The 22,856-nt window shown below is 46.5% G+C and overlaps 1 protein-coding gene across 3 annotated transcripts in view; it reads left to right on the top strand.

Moving 5' to 3' along the window:
• Positions 1 to 22,856, top strand: part of PHF21A (PHD finger protein 21A) — a 263,268-nt gene that overhangs the window by 100,505 nt on the left and 139,907 nt on the right. For all 3 annotated transcript variants that reach the window (XM_067557629.1, XM_067557628.1, XM_067557631.1), the window contains one exon: positions 160 to 225. In XM_067557629.1, the coding sequence (XP_067413730.1) occupies positions 160 to 225 (66 nt within the window). The remainder of the gene's footprint in view (positions 1 to 159; positions 226 to 22,856) is intronic.

Raw genomic sequence — 22,856 nt, 5'->3', positions numbered from 1 at the left:
CTTTTGAATAAATCTCTCCTTAGCCATTTGGATAATCTGATTAGATGTACATCCAGAGGTGCTTTATTATGTGTAGTATTCTATGCAAAAAGTCCTCCTGCTACTATTGTCTTAACAAATTGAATATCTTTCTCACAGATATTTTTTCTTTCTAATCAGAATGCTGATTTGAAGAAACAGCTTCATGAACTCCAAGCCAAAATCACAGCTTTGAGTGAGAAACAGGTAGGGAAACGGATATTTTTAACACTGTGTTCTAAAGAAATGTCTGCTCTCAACTTCCAAGAGCGCTCCTAAATTTCTTTGTGTGGATAAGTGTGGGCAGCCAGGTGTTTTGTGTTTTTGTTTAATTTCTCTAACAAAACAAAAAATAAAGACAAATAAATGGAGCTTGAATAATCAGACTAGTATATCCAATGGCTTGGATTGATAAATGTGGAAAGAAAGCCTTCTGTGTTTTAAACTATATTTTACCTTGTATGAAACAGAAGTGGGAAAAGACTGGCAATTTGTCACAGTGATTTGAACTTAAGAGGACCAGAGTTACAGTCTAAAGTTCACTCACTTTATTCTAAACCAAGAAGTCCTTACTGAAGCAAAACTCTTTTCATGTCTGTTACACGTTATGGACTGAGAAACTGAGTAAGGGCTTCTGGATTCATCCCTTTGAACACTGGAAACTTCTTAGTCCATGGCAAGCCAGTCTGTTAGTCGTTGCTAGGGTAACTGCTCATCTTCATTGGCACTTGGTTTCTAATGGACTGCTCCACAATTGACTGCTCATGGCATTAGCCACCTCGTGGGGATTGCGGCATATGTAGACAGTCAATGACCAGCATTTTCAGACAGATGATTGCTCTATAGAATGTCGAGAGGATTTGGAAAGCCATATGGGTAACTATTCGAATTTAGGTTTTCTTGTGATGGGATACATAGTTTTGCTGACATATGCATTATTAATATAACACCAACCAAAACCCCCTGATTTCACTGTTCATGTTTGCAATATTACCATGAATATATAACTGCATCAAGCCAGTTTTTGGTCACTATGGCCTAAATTTACTAGGACTTTATTGATTTTTTTTTTTCCTTCATGGAAGAAAAATAGTTTAAAATATGTTTAAACAGAATGTGAACTGTATCCCACATCACACGTAGCTTCTTGCATTTGTATTTGTCTGACCTTGTGCTGCATATATTCTGTTTAATAATTAAATAGTCTTTATCAAAGTAAAAGTTTACTTCCATGAGCTGTGTCGTTTCAAGGGGAAGGTAGTAGGAATCAATTAACGTTATTTTTTAAACTTTGTTTGAAGATGCAGCTTCTTCACATTTTGTTTCCTTAACTCATTGTCCAACTACTAAAATGTAGTGCAAAATTTTAATGATTAAATTATCAATATAATGAAGAAAACAGTTTAAATTGGAAGGCTGAAAACTAAAACTGAAGTTTTCTGTTTGTGTTGTGTCTCCTGTGAAGGGGACACAAAAGCGCGGTGGTTCTTCAAGTGCTGGTCCGTATGTGGATTTCATATGTAGGTGCGTATGCATGTATGTATGGAGCCGGAACTGTTTGTAGCAGTCTGTCGACCCACGCGCCATGTGTGGTCCACGTAGTTACGTCCATGGTCTTATGAGGCTGCACGGGTTGACGCTCACTCAGTTCCCTCTTATTGACACATGGCCAAAATCAGAACACTTCTCTTGCTTTTGAAATCTGCGTAGCAAAAAAAACCAAACCCCAAACCCCCCCCCCCCCCCCCCCACCCCCCAAAAAAAAAAAAAAAAAAAAAGGAGAGTGAGTTAGTTATAGTGTGCATAGTCCGTTTTGTGTTAGTTGACTAGTAAGATTGTTAGTATAGTTAGCCGTTGTCTTTGGATTCTCTCTGGGAGTCTCATCCATTCTGGGGGACTATGCTCCAACAAGTCGGGTTCAAGAACTGTGTTTCTTGGCCACTCTCCTTTTCAGTCAGTGATGAACATCAGCAATGCCTCTACTGTCTGGGTAAGGCCCCTATTGTAGCTCGGTGTTCAGTTTGCTGATCCTTCCCAACGCAAATCTGCAAAGTTAGAGAATTGAGACTCTGCAGTGGAAGAGGCAATGCGTCCACATGTGCACTCCAGAGGGGCACTGACAGACCTGATGGAATGCTGGGCTGTGGCGACAGAATGTTTGTCACCCACCGGTACATCTCGGGCGGTGCCAATGGCTCCAGCGAAAAACCTATAAGGCCCATAAAAAGCATAAGGGGAACTCCCTGGGTTGGACAAGCCCCAAGCGAAGTGTTTCCTCCACAAGCCGGGATAAGCCCGGCGAGAAGTCGTGTGCCGACCCCAAGGTACCTGCTCTGAAAAGGTCCAAGGCAGAATGGAAAACCAAACACTTGGACAGGCCACAGTTGGTGACTACTTCAACCAATGCGCCACTTGTCCCTCTGGCCTCATCCATTCCACCAGGCCCGTCGGACCCATTCTGGTAGATGCCAAGCACACCCCCAGTGCCTCATACACCAGGCAGACTGTCACCACTGACAGAGCTGCTTCAGCCACTGGATAGCTCCCCGCTCCAGTATTGAGTGTTGGAGATTGGACAGCCTCCTTCTCCAGCGGATGAACCACCCCAAACAAGGCCCATGGAACTGACGCAAACAGGTTCAGCACCACTAGCTCCATTGGTCCCAATGGCTCCACCCTTCCTGGAGAAACACTAGGACTCAGGGTGGTTATTGGATCCAGGATCTACTCCCCCTATTTCCTCATACCAAAAAAGGGAGGAGACCTTCACCTTATTCTTGATCTGTGGGCATTAAACCAATTTATCTGAAGATTCCAATTCTGCATGTTGACTCTTTCCCAAATCATACCCTCCTTATTCCCTGGAGCATGGTTCGTAGCTCTCAATATGAAGGATGTATACTTCCACATAGACATCCACCTCACCCACTGAAAATTTCTCCATTCAAATTTTGAGTACTCCCCTTCGGGATCACCATTGCCCCTCCTGTGTTCACAAAGGTCTTTACCAGAGTGGCAGCACAGATTCACTCTTTCTTTATTTGGACGACTGGATCCTGGTGGCGACATCACGCGACTACCTCCTTACCACTACCTGCATGTTGTGGGAACTCATTGCCAGTCTGGGCATATGCGTCAATGAGGCAAAGTCCACCCTAATAGTAACCCAAACCCTTACCTTTATCGAAGCCTGTCTGGACTCCCGTGTAGCCAGGGCATTCCTTCCACAAGACTAGTTTGCCACACTCACAGCCTCAGCATGAGACTCCGAAACCACCCCCACATGATCCTCCATCACTTCCTATCGCTTCTGGGACATATGGCGGTGTGCACTGCATTCACACCATATGCCCACCTACACATGAGGTGCCTTCAATTATGGCTTCACTCAGTGTATGACCCACAAAGGGGCCACCTCAACAAACAGATCCTCCTTCTGCCCACAGTGCTAGCCTGTCTGTCCTGGTGGTGTGACCCATCTAAGATCATGGCAGGCACCCCCTCCATCTCCCCACCCTATATTCTGTCCATGGATGCCTCCCTCGTAGTCTGGGTTGCCCACATACAAGGTCATACAGCACAGGGTCTCTGGTCCCCCCCAGAAAATCATGGCTGCACCTCAACACTGATAAAATTTTTTATTAAAGATAATGTTTAAAAAATGATCAGGTACAGAGTTTAAACAAAGAGTTTCTGGACATTCAGGCATAATGTATAGATTATCAGTGGGTACAGAGTTTGGTTGGAAGTCGGAGAGTACGAGGAAAGCATAATCTGCATTATCCTAGATGGAGGGTAATAGGTTTGACGGTTAAAAATTCAAGCAGTTGGGTAAGAGGGTATGTTGTTCATACAAAAGTTACGTTTAAGCGTGGTTTGTAGGAAGTAGATACGGTAATGAAAGCAGGTTGACCCTCGTGTGAGAATTATGGTGTAGATAATCCTTCAGTACATACAATCTATCAGAGAAAGGCTTTCGATTCCCATATCATTGCCAATTCATGATGGCACTCTGGCCCGTTCTTCTTGGTACTGACGGTATCCAGTGCTGTGCTCCATGTAGATGTCCCTGGACCATCAGATGGTGTCCAACACCATGAGGCGCCACATGAGCTGGGAGTAGCACTGACCGATTCCCCAGGCTCACAGCACACACTTGTTGCAGGTGTCCCAAGTGCCCAGCACTCTGACGATCTCTGGTCCCCCAGAGAATCATGGAGGCACATCAACATACTAGAAGTTTGTTCAGTCCAACGCGCGTGCCAAGCACTTCTGCTTTTCGTGAAAGCCAGACACATACAATTTCTCTCGGACAAGACCCCGGTCATTTACATCAACAAACAGGGAGGCGCCAGATCATCTACACTCTGTCGAGAGGCTGTGCGACTCTGGAATTGGTGCTTATGGCCCATGTCATACTTCATCTGACACATTTACCAGGGACAGACAATAACCTTGCGCATGCCCTCAGCTACCCCTTTCGCTGCAACCGTGAGTGGGAATTGCACAACTCCACTCTCTAATGCATCTTCCAGCTTTGGGGCACACCGCAATGGGGTTTCTTTGTGATGGCCACCAATCACAAACTTTCTCTCTTCTGCTCCACGAGTGCCATTGGACAGGGCTCACATGGGGATGCTCTCCTTCTCCCCTGAATGCTAGACCTGCGTTATGCTTTCACTCCCATGCCACTTCTCCCGCGAGTACTCTGCAAGGTGAAGCAAGACTAGACAATCCTCATACTCATAGTCCTTTTTTGGCCCCACCAATACTGATTCATAGAGCTGCTTCACCTCATGATTTGCTCACCAATACATTTTCCTCCTCTCTTGAACCTTCTCACTCAACAACAGGGCCAAATCTGCCACCTCAACCCAAACCCTCTTGGGGCTCGCGATTAGAAAGGGCATCCTCTATGTGAATAAGGAGCATTCTTATCAATAGTCGACACCCCGCCACCAGTGCATGTTACCAAGTCAAGCTTCACTGGGTGGGCCGCAGTGAACTGGCAGCCATGAGTCAGTGAATTGGCAGCCATGGTGGCAGAACTGTGCCGTTCATGATATTCCATAGGGATGTCGTCTCCCTATGACTACACCCAAGTTTCTCCCCAGTGTGGCTTCGCCTTTCCACCCCAGTCAGGTCATGCTTCTTCCAACCTTTTATCCTTAGTCACACACCTTCACCAGGGCATGTACCCTACATTCCCTTGACGTCTGCTGTGTGGTAGCCTTCTACTTCCAATGTACCCGCGCTTTCTGAGCCTCACTGAGACTCCTTATTGCTATAGCGGAACACTGTAGAGGCCGCACTCTTTCTTCCCAGCGCATATCTAAATGGATCTCCCACTACATCATGGATGGTTACTCTCTTTCACGAGTCTCTCCATCACTGGGCGTTACTGCCCACCCTACAGGAGCTCAGGCTACCATGTTAGCCCCACTCGCAGACGTCCTATGGCAGGACATTTGTAAAGCAGCAACATAGTCCTCCAGCCACACATTCACTACCCAGTATGTCTTTTCCCAGTTGGCAGCGGCAGATGCAGCAGTTGGCCGGACAGTGCTACAAGCACTTACTTCTACTAAGTCTCTGCTCTCGTCTCCTAACTGAGTACTGCTCAGTAGGCTACCCATGTATGGAATCCACATGGGGATCAGCACTCGAAGAAGAGAGGGAGGTTACTTACTGTAACTGATGGTTCTTTGAGAGGTGTGGTTCCCTATCTGGATTCCAATCCTGCTCTTCATCCCCTCTGCTATGGACTCGAAGATGAAGATGAGTAATATTGATTACTAGTTCATGTGTTCAGGCACGGATAGGAAGTGAGGCACTAGAAGTGGAGAGGAGGATCTTCAAAGCTTAGAAAAACATAGGCATCTGTCTTATGGTGACTTTATAATTCTGATGTGATATTCTTTAAAGTTAAATTATGAAGAACTGAACAGAAGATCTGGCCTGCAGTTGAGAATAAGATAGTTACTTTTGGCTCTATTTTCTCTTTAATCATTGTTTATGGGAACATTCATCTAAAGAGAAGCTGCACCCTTTTTGCTCAGCATAGCATTTTAAAATTTCACATGGTGAAGCATTTTTGGTCATGTGATAAAGCATGAATTGTATTTTAAAAGTTTTGATTAACTCAGTTTCTGAATTGTCAGCTGCCAGTAGTCATAAAAAGGGACTTCATTTCTGACACAGGAAGTGTAAAGTGTTAAATTGTAAACCAGTTTTCTACGTCATATTCCTATTGTTTGTTTTGTATTGAACAGTGATGTTCCTGTGATTATCGAAATTCTAAAATAGGATGTAAACTGCTTTATCATCTCTACCACTGTGTCTGTGAGCTGTGTCCCCAAAAATTACCCTTTTAAAATAGCATTGCTGCAAAAATGAGGATTATATCAAATTGTTTTTAAACTGAGCATACGTTTTGTACATGAAGAGAAGACATGCTTCTTGTTTATACAGCAGTACTGTGCATGTGTGTGTGTGTGTGGGGGGGGCTTTTATGTTTCTATGAGTCTGTAGACACAGCTGTGATTTTGTAAGGCATAAGAATGCAGAATGTTAAGAGAGCGACACTGGCCTTTTGATGGAGTATTTACTTTTGTTCTCATTTTCATTATTTTTCCTTTATAACAAATGTAACTGACAAAATATTGGTTTGATCTTTGCATATGGGAAAAATAGCATCCAATAGGCTAGCTTCCAAACTGTTTTTATGAGCAAAAATGGTGTGTTCTCCTTGTTTCCTCACATCTTTTACATACATTGCTAAAGCACTTTTTACTCTCATGCCTCACTCGCTTCTTCTGGCTAAGGGACTGTGTGGCAGCACATACTTAGTTTAGTGAGACTCAATTCTAGAGCTTTTGACTAGAAGGGAATCAGGGCTCCCAGTTTCTACTGTCCCAAGAATTGGGGACTTAGCTCTCATTTCCCCAAAGGCAGGTCCATGGAGCACCTAATTTAAACCACAGCACTGGGATGATGATGGTTCAGCTTTTAATTTATGGACACATTTGCCATTTTTTAATCCGTTTTCGCTGAAGTGAGGTGTGTAATGTTCTGTCTTTCATAATGTCCCCCCTTTTATGCCTGAGGACAGAGTGAGAACCTACAGTTGTAAAATTGAATTAAATACAGTATTGTTGCTGAAATGTTATAAACCATTCTTTGCTCTCTCCTTTATTGAAGATGCACAAAGGTTTCAAGTGCATGTTGCAAATCTGAGGCAGTTTAGCCAAGGCTTCCAGTTGCTGTAGAACTTCTCTCCATTCTGAAGCTTTGTGAGAGTAGTGCTAATATGCTGGAATTTGCTGTCTGTCACTGGAGTGATTCATGGTGGTTCAGGCTTCTTGCTGAGAATTAATAATGAGAGCTCTGTTCAGAAGTTTGTGAAATTGAAGAGAACTGGCAATCTACAAGGAGAAAGCAAGTAGTCTGTATCATGTGTAGGCATAAACTTAAAAAGAGAAACTGGTTAGTTGATGCAGAATTAAGCTGTACAGCAAAAGGCATGCCACAAATTCATTTAGTTGTTGAAATGTAAAGTATGGTAAAAGTAAATGCTTTGATTAGTTTCACTTGGGCGATAATGAAGCTGTGCACGCTGTAGGTTTCACTGAGTCACATGAAAGGCAGCTTTAAAAAGGTAACAAACTCTTTTTTAACGTGTTTCATTTAGAGGGGGAGAGTAAATTTTAAATGATTTACAACAATTCTTTTCCTGATTGTTTTTAGTTTAAATAATTAACACTGAAAATTTAAAAATTCACTTTAGTTTTTGTTTCTCATCTGGGATAGTAAAAATAAGTGAGGTCAATTTGGCTTTTGTTTTAAAGTTAGTGATTTCAGTGCTACAGGGTTTCAGCTGCAAACTACTGCAGAAGAGTGTGTTTGTCTTTAAAAAAAACAAAAACCAAACAGTTGGACTTTTTAAAAAGGTAGTGTTTCTTAGGTTTTGCACAAGCAGTTTTTACCCAGTCTCATTTTGGGGCCAGATTTGATTGTCCTTTTAAAACATTTTTTACATGTTAACTTGCATTTTCATCCCAGTTGATATTAAGATTTTTGTACCATAAAAGAGATGGTTAATCTTTACTAATTTTTCACTACTAAGTGGCAAAATCTCTGTTTCCTAGAGGGGCTTGCCATGATTTCCTGATAATAGGACAATATGCTTCTACATATTTTGTGAACATTGTTCTTAGCTCCCTTGAACATGTTTCTATGCTCTTGGGCCTTTTTTTGGTGGTGTTTCACTTTCCTTCCCCATTTTACCATCTTGGCCAAATCCCCAGTAACCATTTAACAGGTAATTTTAACATGGGCTCTACCCCATAATAATTTTGGCAGCAGAAATCTCATTACGTGGCATTATTTTCAAACAAGAACAAAGCGGAAAGGGTACTCTTTCTGTAATTAAATAGCAGTCAAATTAAATTATTTGTCCAGGTTGTGACCTGTCCATGCCTAGGGTGGACCACCTGAAAATGCCAAGGTCAGGGCATGCTGCAAAAGGAGAGCAGATTCTCTCAGCACTGCTGGGTAACTCTGAAGTTAGACTCCACAACCAGCTACAAATCATTTTTCTTTTTCCCTACACTGGTTATCAAGAAGCTAAAACAAAAAATACACAGCCCCCTTTACTGCATGTCAGTCTCTGGGTCCCAATCAGCCACTAGGTCTGGTAAGGAGACTAGTAAGTGCTCTTTACCAAAAAGTTCTCCTGACCCCAAAGGGTCAGCCATATTACCAGATCAATATGACTTTGGATCCTACCCAAAATACCATGCTGCCAGCCAATCCTTTAGTAACTAAAACCAAAGGTTTATTATAAAAGGAAAGAAACAAACAAGGTGAAGGTGTTATATGATTAAAGCAATCAGATAAATACGATTTGAAAGTCCACGTACATCAGGTTTTCAGTAGAATTGTGGAGTTTGCAAGCTTGTATAGTCTCTCTGGTGTACATCCAGTATCTGGATGGGTCTCAGTCCTTTGTTTCACAGTTTCAGTTGCAGATGAGTTGGTCCAGAGGTAGGAAGCAGGAATGAAGACTGAAGAGAATATGGTTGTGGTTCAGGTGCCATTTATATCCCTTTGCCTTGCTGCTTGTGGAAATTTACAGAAATAAAATGGAGTCCAGGGTCACCTGCTCAAGTCCTGGTGACTCAAAGTGTAGCCCCTAGGTTCTCTCCCTGGGCTCATAGTATCTGTGAGTTCCCTTAATGGGCCATTGAGGAAGCTTAGTGCTGCTGCCATTTTGTTTGGGGTGTCCCCCCAGAAACAGCACAAATTGAAATACAGATATATTAAACATAGCCATAATTTACAATACAAATAGAACACATGCACATAAACAATATCACCTTACTTAGCAAATTATAACATTTTTTAATGGTACCCAACATGGCATATCTCATGAATTACTGTAATTTTGAAATATTGATGTTAAATAATATCATAAATGGCCCCCTAATCCAGACAGCGTCACACAGGTTTCACAGAATTTGTTTTCTTTCTTGTGTTGCACTTTAGTGTGTTTTTCTTAACAGTGCACTAACATTGAAGGAATTGAGAGGATCCCTTTCCATAAACTGGATAATGCTGGAAACAGGTAACTTGTGTCAGAAGATATCTAAGTTTTGGTGAACTTAGATACCGAAGTGATAATTGCTGAACACAATTATTTTAAAAAGCACAAAAAGTAGTTCTCTTCCTAGTGATGTTAGGCTATTTTATTTATTTTATTATTTATTGTTTTATTTATTTTTCCTTCAGAAGGAAGTCTACTAATAAACATGTTTTGTTGTGGAGAACAGACACTGCAAAAGCAAACCATTCTGCTTTGTCTCTTAAGGACTGGAAAGTTTATTCATTGTGTTTAGAATGTAAAGCAACTCTAGGCGGCCCTTTTGGATAACTGAGATTATCAATCTTCATTATGTTTGCTTATAATTCGCCAAGATCTCTTCAATCTTGCTACTTAGTTGGGTGGAATAAGATAAAAGGTTTGGTTTTATTATAAAAGTAGTAATGATGAATAATTAGCCACAATTATAGCAATAAGTAGTTGATATGCAAACAAATGACTAAAGTGACAAAGGAAAACTGCCATAACTGAAGTCTTCAAAACTGTATCATGAATTAGCTTTCAGATTTATTAAAGGGATCATATCAACATGAAGAGTATTGTAAAATTGAAGGGTGCATAAATGTATCCCAGCACTCTACCCTTCTTGCATACTGAGCACTAGTAGTAGAGTGAGATTTTCATGAAACCCACTTGAAGGTCTACACAGTTTGTCTTATACCAGCATACTTCACTCAAAACATGTTTTGTGGTCTCCACTGGGTATGCAGGCAAATGGATTTTGTTGAGGAAAGAAAGCTCAAGATATGCCATAGAACATAGGAGGAGGAGAAACTGATACAAGCAATCAAAAAACATTCATAAACTATGCAGAAGCATTTCTGAAAAGGAAGGTATGTAAATTTTGATAAGCCCAAACATTTTCTCTCATTGGGGTACTGTTCTTGCACAGCAGGTAATCCAAAATAATTTTGGCATTGCAGGCTAACATGCTTGGGTATTTTTCTAGCATAGTAGGGCTACACATAGGCTAAAGTTCATGGACTTAGGTGCTTATATTTTAGGTATTTAAATTCATAATTAGGAACCTAAACAAGAGCTAAGTTTTTCAGATATCCTGAATACCTTGGAATCTCTGAAAACTCAGGCCACTCCACTCTCAATTTTGTAAATTATGCCCCAAGTACCCAACAAACAAAATATACCACCAAACCCAATCCAAGTGCATGTTAAAGTGCCTTTTCTATTGCCAGTGGAGGAAATGTGCAAATATGCCATTTGAATTTGTGGTAATTAATATAATTGTGACATTAGAAAAAAGTGCCAGGGACTGTTGGTTTATTTTGGTGATCTGGGACTGCTTCTACTAAGCATAGATCATTTCCCCTTTGAATGAATAATATAAAAGATAAAAACAACTATTACCAAGTGGTTGCAAGCAGACACCTTTCCTAATCTGTTTTTAAACACAGTCCACACAGCATGAAAAGTTCCTATTCACTTCTTTTCTATGGTTTGGCTTTAATAATAAAGAATACAGGAGTAAGATATAAAACAAAAATTAGCTTATACAGTCTCCCCAGAGTTGGCTACTTCTAGGCTTCCTTCGTGATGGCTGCTCAGCCCAAGTGTCTTTCTTTTTAGACAGACACTCCTACTTTCCTTATGTGCAGGTGGGATGAGTCACCTGCCTCAGTGAGTAAACAGAACCCGCTTAATCTTTTCCCCATCTGATCAACACCTGCCAGCAGTGTGGGATTTTGGACAAAACAGTGCCAAGCTGTTAAAATTCCAATTCCAGCCATAGAATTACAAAATAATACATTGTCTTGGAAGTCATCATAAAAATACAGACCTATTCTCAGTATGAGAATTGAAAGGTGGTTAAATGGGAGGCTACAACTGGTTATATTGAATGGTGAACTGTCCCCCCTGGAGGAAGTAACTAGTGGAGTTCCTCAAGGATTGATCTTGGGACCTATCTTATTTAACATTTTAATTCATGTCCTGGACCCAAAAAGTGGGAATGTGCTAATAAAATTTGCAGATGACACAAAGTTTGGAGTTATTGCCAATATGGAGTGGGACCAGAAGATCATACAAGGAGATCTAGAGGACTTTGAAAACCGGAGTAATAGAAATGCGATGAAATTTAATAGTGCAGGGTCATGCACTTTGGGACTAACAAGAATTTTTGCGTTAAGATGGGGACATATCATTTGGAAGCGACAGAGGAGAAAGACCTGAGTTGGGTGATCACAGGTTGACTATGAGCTGCCAATATGATGCGGTCATGAAAAGGGCTAATGCAATCCTATGATGCATCAGGCACAGTATTTCCAGTGGAGATAGGGAAGTGTTATTGCCATTATACAAGGTACTGGTGAGACCTCACCTGAAATATTGTGTGCAATTCTGGTTTCCCCGTGTTTAAGAAAGATGAATTCCAACTGGAACAGGTGCAGAGAAGGGCTACTAGGATGATCCAAGTAATAGAAAACCTTCCTTATGAGAGGAGACTCAAGGAATTTGGCTTGTTTAGCCTAACTAAAAGAAGGCTTAGAGGAGGGAGATATGATTGCTCTCTACAAGTACATCAAAGGGATTAACACCAGGGAAGAAGGAGATGAATTATTTAAGTTAAGCACCAGTGTTGGTACAAGAATAAATGGATATGAAATTGGCTATCAACAAGTTTAACCTTGAAATTAGAAAGTTTCTAACGATCAGAGGAGTGAAGTTCTGGAACAGCCTTCCAAGGGGAGCGGTAGGGGCAAAAAACCTAACGCGTTTCAAGACTGAACTTAGTAAGTTTATAGAGCGGATGTTCTGATGAGATTGCCTACAATGGTATGTAGCCCATCTGCGACTGCTAGTTGCAAATATCTCCAATGACCGGAGATGGGGCACTAGATGGGGAGGGCTCTGAGTTGTTGCAGAGAATTCTTTCTCAAGTGTCTGGCTGGTGGGTCTTGCTGGAATGCTCAGGGTCTAACTGGTTGCCATATTTGGGTCAGGAAGGAATTTTCTCGCAGGGCAGAGATTCTGGGTTTTTTTTGTTTTTCTTTTTGGCTTCCTCTGCATTGTGGGGAACAGGTCACTTGCTGGTTTAAACTAGAATAAATGGTGTATTCCCTGTAACATAAAGTCTTTAAAACATGGTTTGAGGACTTCAGTAACTCAGCCAGAGGTTATAGGTCTGTTACAGGAGGAGGTGGGTGAGGTTCTGAGGCCTGAAATGTGCAGGAGGTCAGACTAGATAATCATCATGGTCTCTTCTGACCTTAAAGGCTCTGAGTTAATATGTAATGGAGGGAAACAGGTTTCTTCTTATTGGGAGGTGCAGTAGATTGTGTTTATTAGCAGCCCCTCAGTTGCCAGCAAAAAAGTTGAAATTGTCTGGTAGTTGCCAATAAGTGGGAGGCAGTTTTGCAACACTGTGGCCAGCGAAGGAAGGGCAGGCATGTGTCTTCTCTAGCTGCAGCCCTGCAAATCTGCCTGTGGGCAGGACAGCAGTGGGGAGGGTGGCTGCAATTCTAGGATGCCAGATTTTCTACAGGAATTGTGGGTGCTTGGGGCCCATGGAGCTGTACGGTACCTCTCCCTGCACTCTCAGGGAGTCAGGGCTTAGCACATCCCAATGTTTTCTTCTCTGAGTGCAACTGTCTGGCAGGGTGCAGCCCGGAGAGCACAGGGGGATGTACTGTACAGCTCCAGCATCTGCGCTGTTGCAACCCCTCTCCCCACTATTGCTCTGCCCACAGTCTCCCATCCCACCCTCTAGCCCCTTACCTCCTATGTGATCCCTGTCCAGGCAGGTTTGCAGGGCTGCATCCCCAGAAAGAAGCAATGGAACAAGCTGAGCAGTGGCTGAAGGCAGGTTTACAGGGCTGCTGCCAGGGAAGACTCATCCCAACACTACGTTCCCTGGCCGCAGCCTTGCAAACCTGCTTACAGCAAGGCCCTTTCTTCCAAAAATGTTTTTAATAGGCGGCATCCCATTGCCAGTATCCAAATCTTGTTGCCATTAAAGCTAATGGGATTGGTTCCCAGTGAAGTGTTGCTATTAGTCGGAAGATGTTAATCTGTGTGGTTGTTAAGCAGAATCTACTGTTTGTGCGGATGTGTCGTCATCTCAATGATGAGAGAGGTGAAAATATTATATGAACATTGACCAGTTGGAAGGGAAGGAGAATCAGCTGCCAAATGTCCATTTTGGAGCTACAGATGTTTGTGTCTGCTAAATTTAAAGACCTAGCTACTATCCAAAAAGCACACAGTGAAAGGCTGACAGTACATTATGGTGTTTCAGTAGTAGCCAGGCAGTTGTAAAGAAGAATGCTTCTCTGCAAGGGGGAGTAATCCCTCCTTTTTGAGGGTAAAGGATCTGATTGAAGGACATCCCCAGATTCTCCAGGTTGGATCCTGGTATTTGAAATAGAGAAGTCTTTGTTTATGTGATTCTGGGATTTAAAAATTGAGATGCTGTGTTAACGTTTCCTGCTTAGAGGGCAGCCACGAAATCACTTAGCTGTCTCATAAAGCTATCTACTGTTTGCACTGTGCTTTGTGATCCTGCATGACATGATATGCTAGTATTCCTGGGTCATGTTGACAGTTCATTGCCTTTGATGCCTCTATATACTATCCTTGCTGGATACCAACTCCTCCATTGACTCCTTCCTGGACTTGGCACCACCTTCTGATTAGTACTGTTCTCACTTTGCACCAAGGCATGGTTGGTTCTTTCTACTCATGGCTGAGGCAATTCCTGGGGAGCCTCGAGTTGCCTATGCTTTGAGTGATGTCTGCATGGATACATGAGCCCGATAATCGAAACAGGAAACAGCAGAAAATATTGTCTGATAATTCAGTGAACATTTTTTCAATCACATTGAAGGCCTCTGCACACTACACCAGTCTTGGCAAACTGAAGCACCACTCCAATGCCTGGACTGCTTTGACCCTCAGTGTCATGGGAGCCATGATCATGTTAATGCAGTTACCCAAACTGCAGGTTCTTTGATTGCTTGCGCATGTCAATAACATGTTAGATGTGTGCGCACCCACATGTGTGGTTGTCAGAAATTTTTTGCCGTAGTGGTATCCATAGAGCTGTCTTTGGCGCTCTCTGGAGCCCCATGCTCATGCTGTGCTATATGAAGCACCACTGGCCCAACGCCCCTGGAGTTCCTTCTTTCTGCTCATGATAGTTGTTGAAATGGCTTTTCTCTCTTGCGTTCTCTTCTCTTCTCACAAGTGCCTAGTGGTTTTATGCTAATTCTAATTAGTCCTTGTAAATAGTTATTATTCAGTATGTAAGTTAGTTGTAAGTTAAAAGTAGTGATCCTTTTGGGGACAATTACCCAGCAGTGGGGCGTGCCCTGGTCCCCAGGCTTCAAACTGTGTACTGAGTGCCACAAGCCCTTTCTGCTCAACAATCCCCTCGATAAGTGCTTAAAGTGTCTGGGAGAGAGACGTGAGGGGCAGTGTAAGATCTTCAAGGGCTTCAAGCCACAGATTATAAAGGACAGGGATATTCGCTTGAAAGCCCTGTTAATGGAGGCAGCATTCAGACTGGCCTCAGAGCCTTCCCACTTGGACTCTGCACTGAGCACCTCAGTGTTGGTGTGGAACACCCCACCGACATTGAGCTCTTTGCGAAGCCACTCACCATCGCCTGTGCTGAAGAGGAGACAGAAGAAACAACGCGGCCGCTTCACTGCACCAAAAGAGGATGGGAAGGCAGAGTCGGGCAAAGGACTGCATTGGACCAATCACTGACCCCAGAGCAGCTAAAACCAACTTCCCCACCTAGGGCTGGAAGCCCCCCCGAGGGAGCCACCCCCAACCCCTGGGGGCAGAAAAGGGCCCCTCAGTCTAACAGTGATGTCAAATACAGAGGCCTTTAAGGCGGCCAGGGCCTTGATGACTGTACCTGTGCCTCCTACTCTGCTGGCCTTATCCCCTGCAGCAGAGCTGGTGAAGGTGCCCGTTTACAGGGCCAAACAAGCCACTATCTCTGGCACCATGTTCCCTGTTCCTGTCGCAAAGAAGAGTCTTACCAGCACCAGGTCATCGATCACCGTCTCCTTGGCACTGGTTGTTGCCTCCATGGCACCATTCACTGGCACAGCATTAGTCTCCAGACACCCAGCACCAGTCCCCAGCACCATGAAGCTGATTGCACAGTTGGACGCTGCCATCTGGGCACCACTTGCTTCCCACACAGCACCATTCAGGGGAATCTTACCAAGGTTTACCATACCCCTGGTACCGCACTGCAGCCACCAAGAAGAACCACAGTTAGCACTGCCGTGGTCCCCGAGAGAGGAATGGTCCTCCTCAGACTTGGAGGGTGAGCCCAGTCACCAGCCCCAAGAACATAAATTGATTAGCACACTGACATTTGGTGCGGATCTACTCATGGGGGCCTTGCCTCGGACAATGGCCAGCCCAGTGGCCATACTGGAATCTGGGGGAGATCCTAATGGCACCAAGGCCTTATTCATTTCAGTCCTCCATTGCCGTTTCAGGAAAACGGTCAACGGCACCTACTGAACCGGTGTGGGAGCTGAACTGGGGCTCCGACACTGGCACTGAGCAGCGGCACCTGGAGGTGGAACTAGCTTCCCTGGAAGTGGTGGGGGGAAGGCCTCGCTCCCTCCACTGAAACTACCATCATTCTCCTCATCCCCGGATGAGGACATGTTGGCCCAGGCCCACCAGTGCCAGCGGATAATTTTAGGGCCCACCAAGAGCTACTTAAAAGGGTGGCATCCAACTTAGGGTCAGAGGCTGAGGAGCTTATGGAGCCCACAGACGACCTTTTCTAAATCCTTGCTGCTGCGACTCTGACTAGAATTGCACTGCTGGTCCAGGAAGGGGTGCTAATGGTGGTCAGAGATCTCTGACAGACTCCATCCTCCCTGCCACCTATTTCCAAAAAAGCCAAGAAAAAATATTGCGTTCCAGCTGAGGGCTACAAATACCTGTTCTCCCACCCTCCGCTGGGATCTGTAGTGGTGGCTGAGCTAACGAGCAGGACAGGCAAGGGCAGGCAAGCTCGATGCCCAAAACTAAGGAGGTCAAGAAGCTGGATTTGTTTGGAAGGAAGATTTATTTCACAGCCAGCCTCCAGCTCAGAATCTCCAATCAGCAATATTCTGGGGACATATAACTATAAGTTATAACATCTGGGACACAGTAGCCAAGTTCAAAGACTCCCTGCCCCAGGATGTTAAGCAGGAGTTCACATCCATCCCGGAGGAGGCAAGTCAGTGGCCAGAGCCTCCCTCGAAACGGCACTGGATGCTGCTGATTCCACAGCTAGGTCAATGGTTCTCTCTTCGAGTGATTGCTCATATCCATTCCAATATAGGTGTGTGCGTGCTCTGTGCACAGATCCCCGGAACCTTTTTCCCTTAGCAGCCCTGCAGGGTCGGCTCAGGCGCCCCCTGGAGTGCTGCGCTTATAGCGCGGTATATAGGATGCTGCCGACCCCGCGGGCCCTCAGTTCCTTCTTTCCGCCTGTGACGGTTGCTGGAACGTCTGCCTTGCATATCGCAAGTAGCCTCCCTTAGCATTAGTGCTTTCTTTGTTTAGTTGACTGTGGTTTTTACAACCCTTTAGCAGTTAGTAGATTGTCAGTAAGCGCCCTTCGGGGCTACGTTAAAGCCATGCCTGGCTCCACTGGTTTCAAAGCCTGCACCTTGTGTGCTAAAGCTTTTCCCGTGAGTGATCCTCACGACCGCTGCCTCCGATGTCTCGGAGAGCAGCACAGATGAGACAAATGCAGAATCTGCAAAGCCTTCAAGCCACGCACCCAAAAAGAACAGGACTCCAGGCTGAAGGCTACCCTGATAGAGTCCACAGTCCAGCCGGACTCCGAGCCATCGAGATCACTGGCGGCACCGAGCGTCTCCTCGGTGTGGAGCGCCCCACTGGCACCGAAGCCAGTGGTGCCGAAAAAGAAGAAGCGGCCCGAGGCCGCACATATGGACTCCTCCCTGCGACTGGTACAGCAGGGAGCGTCACAGGAGATGCCCCAGCCATGTGCCGTGGAGGTTACTCCAGCACTGGCATCTCCTTGCAGGGAGCCTCCCCCAATTCCTCGGGGTGGGGGAGCGCCTCTGCAAGGGCCGTCAGCGCTGGAGGCTTTCGCGATGGTACACGCCCTCATGGGCCTGCCCACGCCTCCGTCCCCCCCTCGGCCGAGGGCTCTGGGCCCGGCGTCTTGGGGTAAACCCGCGCTGGGTTACCCCGGTGGGTGGAGGAGACAGGAGTCGAAGTCTCCCCCCAGATGGTCAAGGAGGGTCGAGAGTGCGGGCTCCCCTCCTGGCTCCGACTCGGAGTTGTCAAGCGCCTCAACACCGCGGCATCGAGGGTGGTCGAGAGGCAAATACGCAAGGCGGCGCCGATCCACTTCTGCCTCGTGCGGGGATCACAGCTCCGGTTCCGATGCCTCGGTGCGTAGCCTGGAGTGGTCACCGTCTCCGACGTGGGAGAAGGTCGCTGCACCGCCTGCCCCGGCACTGCATCCGAGGGCACCGCATCGGAGGGCACCGCTTGCCTCGGCACCGCCTGTGAGGGCACCGCTCGCCTCGGCACCGGCACCGGCCGCCTCGGCACCACAGAGTAGACCACGCTCTCGTTCGGTCTCGAGGAGTTGTAGGCGGCACCGCTCCCACTCCCAGGGTGGGAAACAGCACCGGAAAAGATTGAGGCGCAGGGGGAGTTCTACATCCCACTCCTCCAGCAGCTCGCCCCCCCGACGACATCGGAGACGTCGGCACAGGCGCTCCTCATCGTCCTCTAGGGGCCGTTCAACAACCCGGGGCCGCAAACGATGATCTAGCGGCTCCGGATCTCATGCACGCCAGCCTCTTCAAGCACCGATGTAAGCAACGGCGTGGCCCCAAGTCCCCTGGCAGTGGGCGTACTGGGGGCCGTGGGGCACTCAGATGAGCCAGGGCACTGCGTCCATCCACTCTTCGATGGCCCATCCGGCACCCCTGCCATCCCTCCACGGGGCCCCTCCCACAGTCATCGTCCTCCCCAGATGAGGCAGCGGCTAGGGACCATAAGGCCCCCCTCTTTGACTTTAGAGCCTACCAGGACCTGCTAAAACGGGTGGCGGACAATCTGGGCATGGACCTCAAAGAGATGTCCGAGGAGGAAGACCCTCTCTTTGGGTCATCTGGCTTCGCAGGGCCATTGCGGGTTGCCCTCCCGGTGCACGAGAGGGTTATGAAACTCGCCAAGGCCCTCTGGCAGACTCCTGCTTCCGTGGCTCCTACCTCCATAGTCGCGGAGAGAAAATATTATGTCTCCAAGGAGGGATCTGATTTTTTTGTATACCCACCCTGCCCCGGGTGCACTAATTGTTGATGCTGTCAACCAGCGTGACCGACAGGGTAGCCAGGGCAGCACCCCTAAAGATAAAGCTGGACCTTTTTGGACGCAAGGTTTACTCCACGGTGGCACTGCAGCTACGTGTCGTCAACCACCAGGCGCTCCTGGGGAGGTACAACCTTAATTTGTGGTCCTCACTGCAAAGGTTCCAGTCGGTGCTGCCATCAGATCAGGCCGCAGACTTTGCCACTGTGACCCAGAAAGGAGCAGCAGTGGCGAACGCAGCATTACAATCAGCCAGCGATGCGGCGAATGCCGCCAGCAGGGTGATGGCTTCGGCCGTTGTCATGTGCCGCTGCTCCTGGCTGCAATCTTCAGGATTATCCCAGGAGGTCCAGCAAGCAATACAGGACCTTCCATTTGAAGGGGAAGGGCTCTTCTCTCAAAAGACGGACGAGAAGCTCCATGCTCTAAAGGATTCCCAGGCCACCCTTAGGTCCCTAGGGCTCTACACCTCCCAGGCCGCGAGGCGCCAATCTTGGCCTCAGGCCCAGAGGCAACCACCGCCGCCGCCCAGGCCAGGCCCCAGACCTGATCAACCCAGGGGGGGTCGGGACCGCTTCAGGGCGCCCAATTGCTGTGACCGCCAAGGGTCTTCGGCGGGGCCCCAGCAAGGCCCAGGCAAGGGTAACAATGGGGAATGCTCTATTTTCAGTGCTTACTTCTAGTAGGCTTCATGGCCTAAAAGACTCAAGGACCACACTGTGTTTCTTCGGCCTGTACACACCACAGGGATGCAGGAAACATGGTCATCAGGCACCTAGATTCTCTGGCCAGCCGTGGCAGGGAACCTATAGGAAAAGGACAAGGTTTAAATGCCGTTGTCCCACCTCCTCCTCCTCAGCTGCCCAGGCGGGGCTGGCGTGCCATCAAGGTGGCTCACAGTTCATCAGGCATTTTGAGGGTGCACCTGAGGACAGTGCCCCAGTCTGGCCCCAGGATCCACCCGTCCCCCCATTTATTTTTGAACCATTTATTCCCCTTCCTCTCTGCATGGGGCCCAAATTACATTGGACTGATGTTCAGGAACACTTCTCACAAGCAACTCCTCATTCAGGAGGTGAAAACTCACCTACAGGGAGGACTCTGGAAGAAGTTCCTCAAGACATGAGGGGCGAAGGGGTTCTACTCCCATTACTTCCTTATACCAAAGGGGGGCCTCGGACCTATCCTGGACTTGTCACCTCAACAGATAAAAGAAGTTGAAGTTTCTCAGTCTCCCTAGCCTCTGTCATCCCATCTGTGGATCCAGGGTACTGGTACGCTGCCCTCGACTTAAAGGATACATATTTTCATATCTCAATTTTCCAAAGCCAGAGGAAATTCCTATGCTTCGTGGTGGCGGTTGTCACTATCAATTCATAGTGCTGTCCTTCGGCCTCTCTTCCACCCTGAGAGTTTTCACAAAATGTATGTCGGTGGTGGCTACGTTGAAGGGTACAAATTTATCCTTACCTTGACAACTGGCTCATCGAGGGAAAGTCGCAGCACCAGTCCAGTACAGCCTCAGTCTGGTGAGATCCACTTGTCAAAACCCATGAATGAGCAAAAATTAACTCTCTCCCCCCTCCAACGGATAGAATTCATTGGGGCAATTCTCGACTCAATGCAGGCCTAAGTTTTCATTGCCGAGTCCCAGTTCCAGGTAATGTCAGGCATCATTATGAACATCCAATCACAACTGCTCGTTCATGCCTCAGGCCTCTAGGCCACATGGCAGCATGCACATACGTAGGCCAACATGCTTGTCTATGACTTTGCCTCCTGCAGGCATGGTTAGCATTGGTCTATGTGCCCAGCAGGTACAGTCTGGATTGCATAGTTACAGTTCCACAGAAGGTCCTGTCATCTCTTTCATGGTGGACAGACCCTTGCTTGGTGCTGTGGGGAGTGCCCTTTCCGGGGTTTTCTCCCTCAGTGATGCTGGTTTCCAATGCTTTGGAGCTGGGTTGGGGAACTCACTTCAAGTACAGCACACAGGGACTCTGGACTCAGGAAGTTCTTACCCTCCATATAAATGTAAGGGAGCTCAAGGTGGTACGATTGGCTTGTCAGATGTTCCTTCCCTACCTGGTGATTAAGGTAGTTCAAATTCTGACGGACCATACTGTCACAATGTTCTACATAAATTGGCAAGGTGGAGCCTGGTCGTCACTTCTATATCAGGAGGCTATCTGCTTGTGGAACTGCTGCATTCAGAGTGCCATCCACATCATAGCTTCTCCAGGCTTCAAGAATGCATTGGCAGACCTCCTCAGCCAGTCCTTCTCGTCTCACCACGAGTGATCATTCCACCCAGAGATGGCCCAGCATGATCTTCCAAAGGTGGAGGACTCCCCAAGTGGATCTATTCGTGTCCAGACAGAACAGGAAGTGTCACCAGTTCTGTTCCTTCCGAGGGCATGCCAGAAGCTCTCCGTCCGATGCCTTCCTGTTTCCATGGCTGGGAACGTTGTTGTATGCCTTCCCCCCAGAGCCATTGGTCCACAGGGTTCTGTTGAAAATCAAACAGGACAAAGCAAAGGTGATTCTAATAGCCCCGACATGGCCTTAACAGCACTAGTTCGGCATGCTGCCGGATCTCTCAATAAAATCCCTGCTGGAACTGCCTCTTTGGCAGGACATTCTGTCTGAGGACCAAGGCTGTCTGTTGCATCCGGACCTAGCATACCTGACAGCGTGACTGCTGCATGGCTAAATGTGGAGGAGTGGGCTTGCTCAGTGCAAGTCCAACAGGTCCTCTTAGGCAACAGAAAACCTTCTACTAGAGCTACATGCTCAACAAATGGAAGAGGTTTTCCTGTTGGGCCTCAGATCGGAACCTTGATCCTCACCAAGCCTCAATACAGTGGGTACTGGACTATCTGCTACATCTCAAACATCAAGGTTTAGCCCTTTCATTGCTTATGGTACACTTGGCAGCCATCTTAGCTTTCCATCCTCCAATCCAGAATAAGTTAGTCTTTGCCTATGACATCACAGTCAGGTTCCCAAAGGGCCTGGAAAGCTCTACTCACAAGTCAGGGATCCTACCCCTTCCTGGGACCTGAATCTAGTTCTTGCAAGACTCACAGGCCCTCTCTTCAAACCACTAGCGGCTTGTTCCCTACGGATACGCTTGTGGAAGATTTCCTTTCTGGTGGCGATCAGCTCAGCATGAAGGGTTTCTGAGATCAGAGCCCTCACCTTGGAACCACCTTACATGGTGTTTACTAAAGACAAGGTCCAGCTGTGGCCCCATCCAGCTTTCTTACCATAAGTGGTGTCACAGTTCCACAGTAACCAAGATATATTTCTACCGTGTTCTTACCCAAGCCATACAGATCCAGTGAGGAGTGGAGATTGCATACTCTAGATGTTAGGTGGGCTTTGGCCTTCTACATCAATAGAACTAAGCCCTTCTGGAGGTCGACGCAGCTTTTTGTCACAGTGGCAGAACAGATGAAAAGCCTACCATTCTCCTCCCAGAGGATCTCTTTGTGGATGCATTCAGTTCTGTTATGAACAAGCAAAAGTGCCTTGCCAGCAATCATAACAGCTCAGTCAGCCAGGGCACAAGCCTCATCAGTGGCCTTCTTGGCGCAAGTGCCTATCCAAGATATTTGCAGGGCTGCCATATGGTCTTCAGTCCATACTTTCATGTCCCATTATGCTATCACCCAACAGGCCCAGAATGACACCAGCTTTGGTAGAACAGTATTACATACAACACTTCCATAAACTCTGAGCCCACCTCCATGGATACAGCTTGTGAGTCACCTAACATGGAATCGACATGAGCAAGCACTCAAAGAAGAAAAGACAGTTACTAACCTTCTGTAAC

This window comes from Emydura macquarii, unplaced genomic scaffold (genome assembly GCF_026122565.2).
Source record: "Emydura macquarii macquarii isolate MOO-44397 ecotype Brisbane River unplaced genomic scaffold, CSIRO-AGI_Emac_v2 contig_1876, whole genome shotgun sequence".
NCBI lineage: Eukaryota > Metazoa > Chordata > Testudines > Chelidae > Emydura > Emydura macquarii.
The sequence above is the reverse complement of the archived record's forward strand: the minus strand, read 5'-3'. Positions and strand labels throughout refer to the sequence as shown.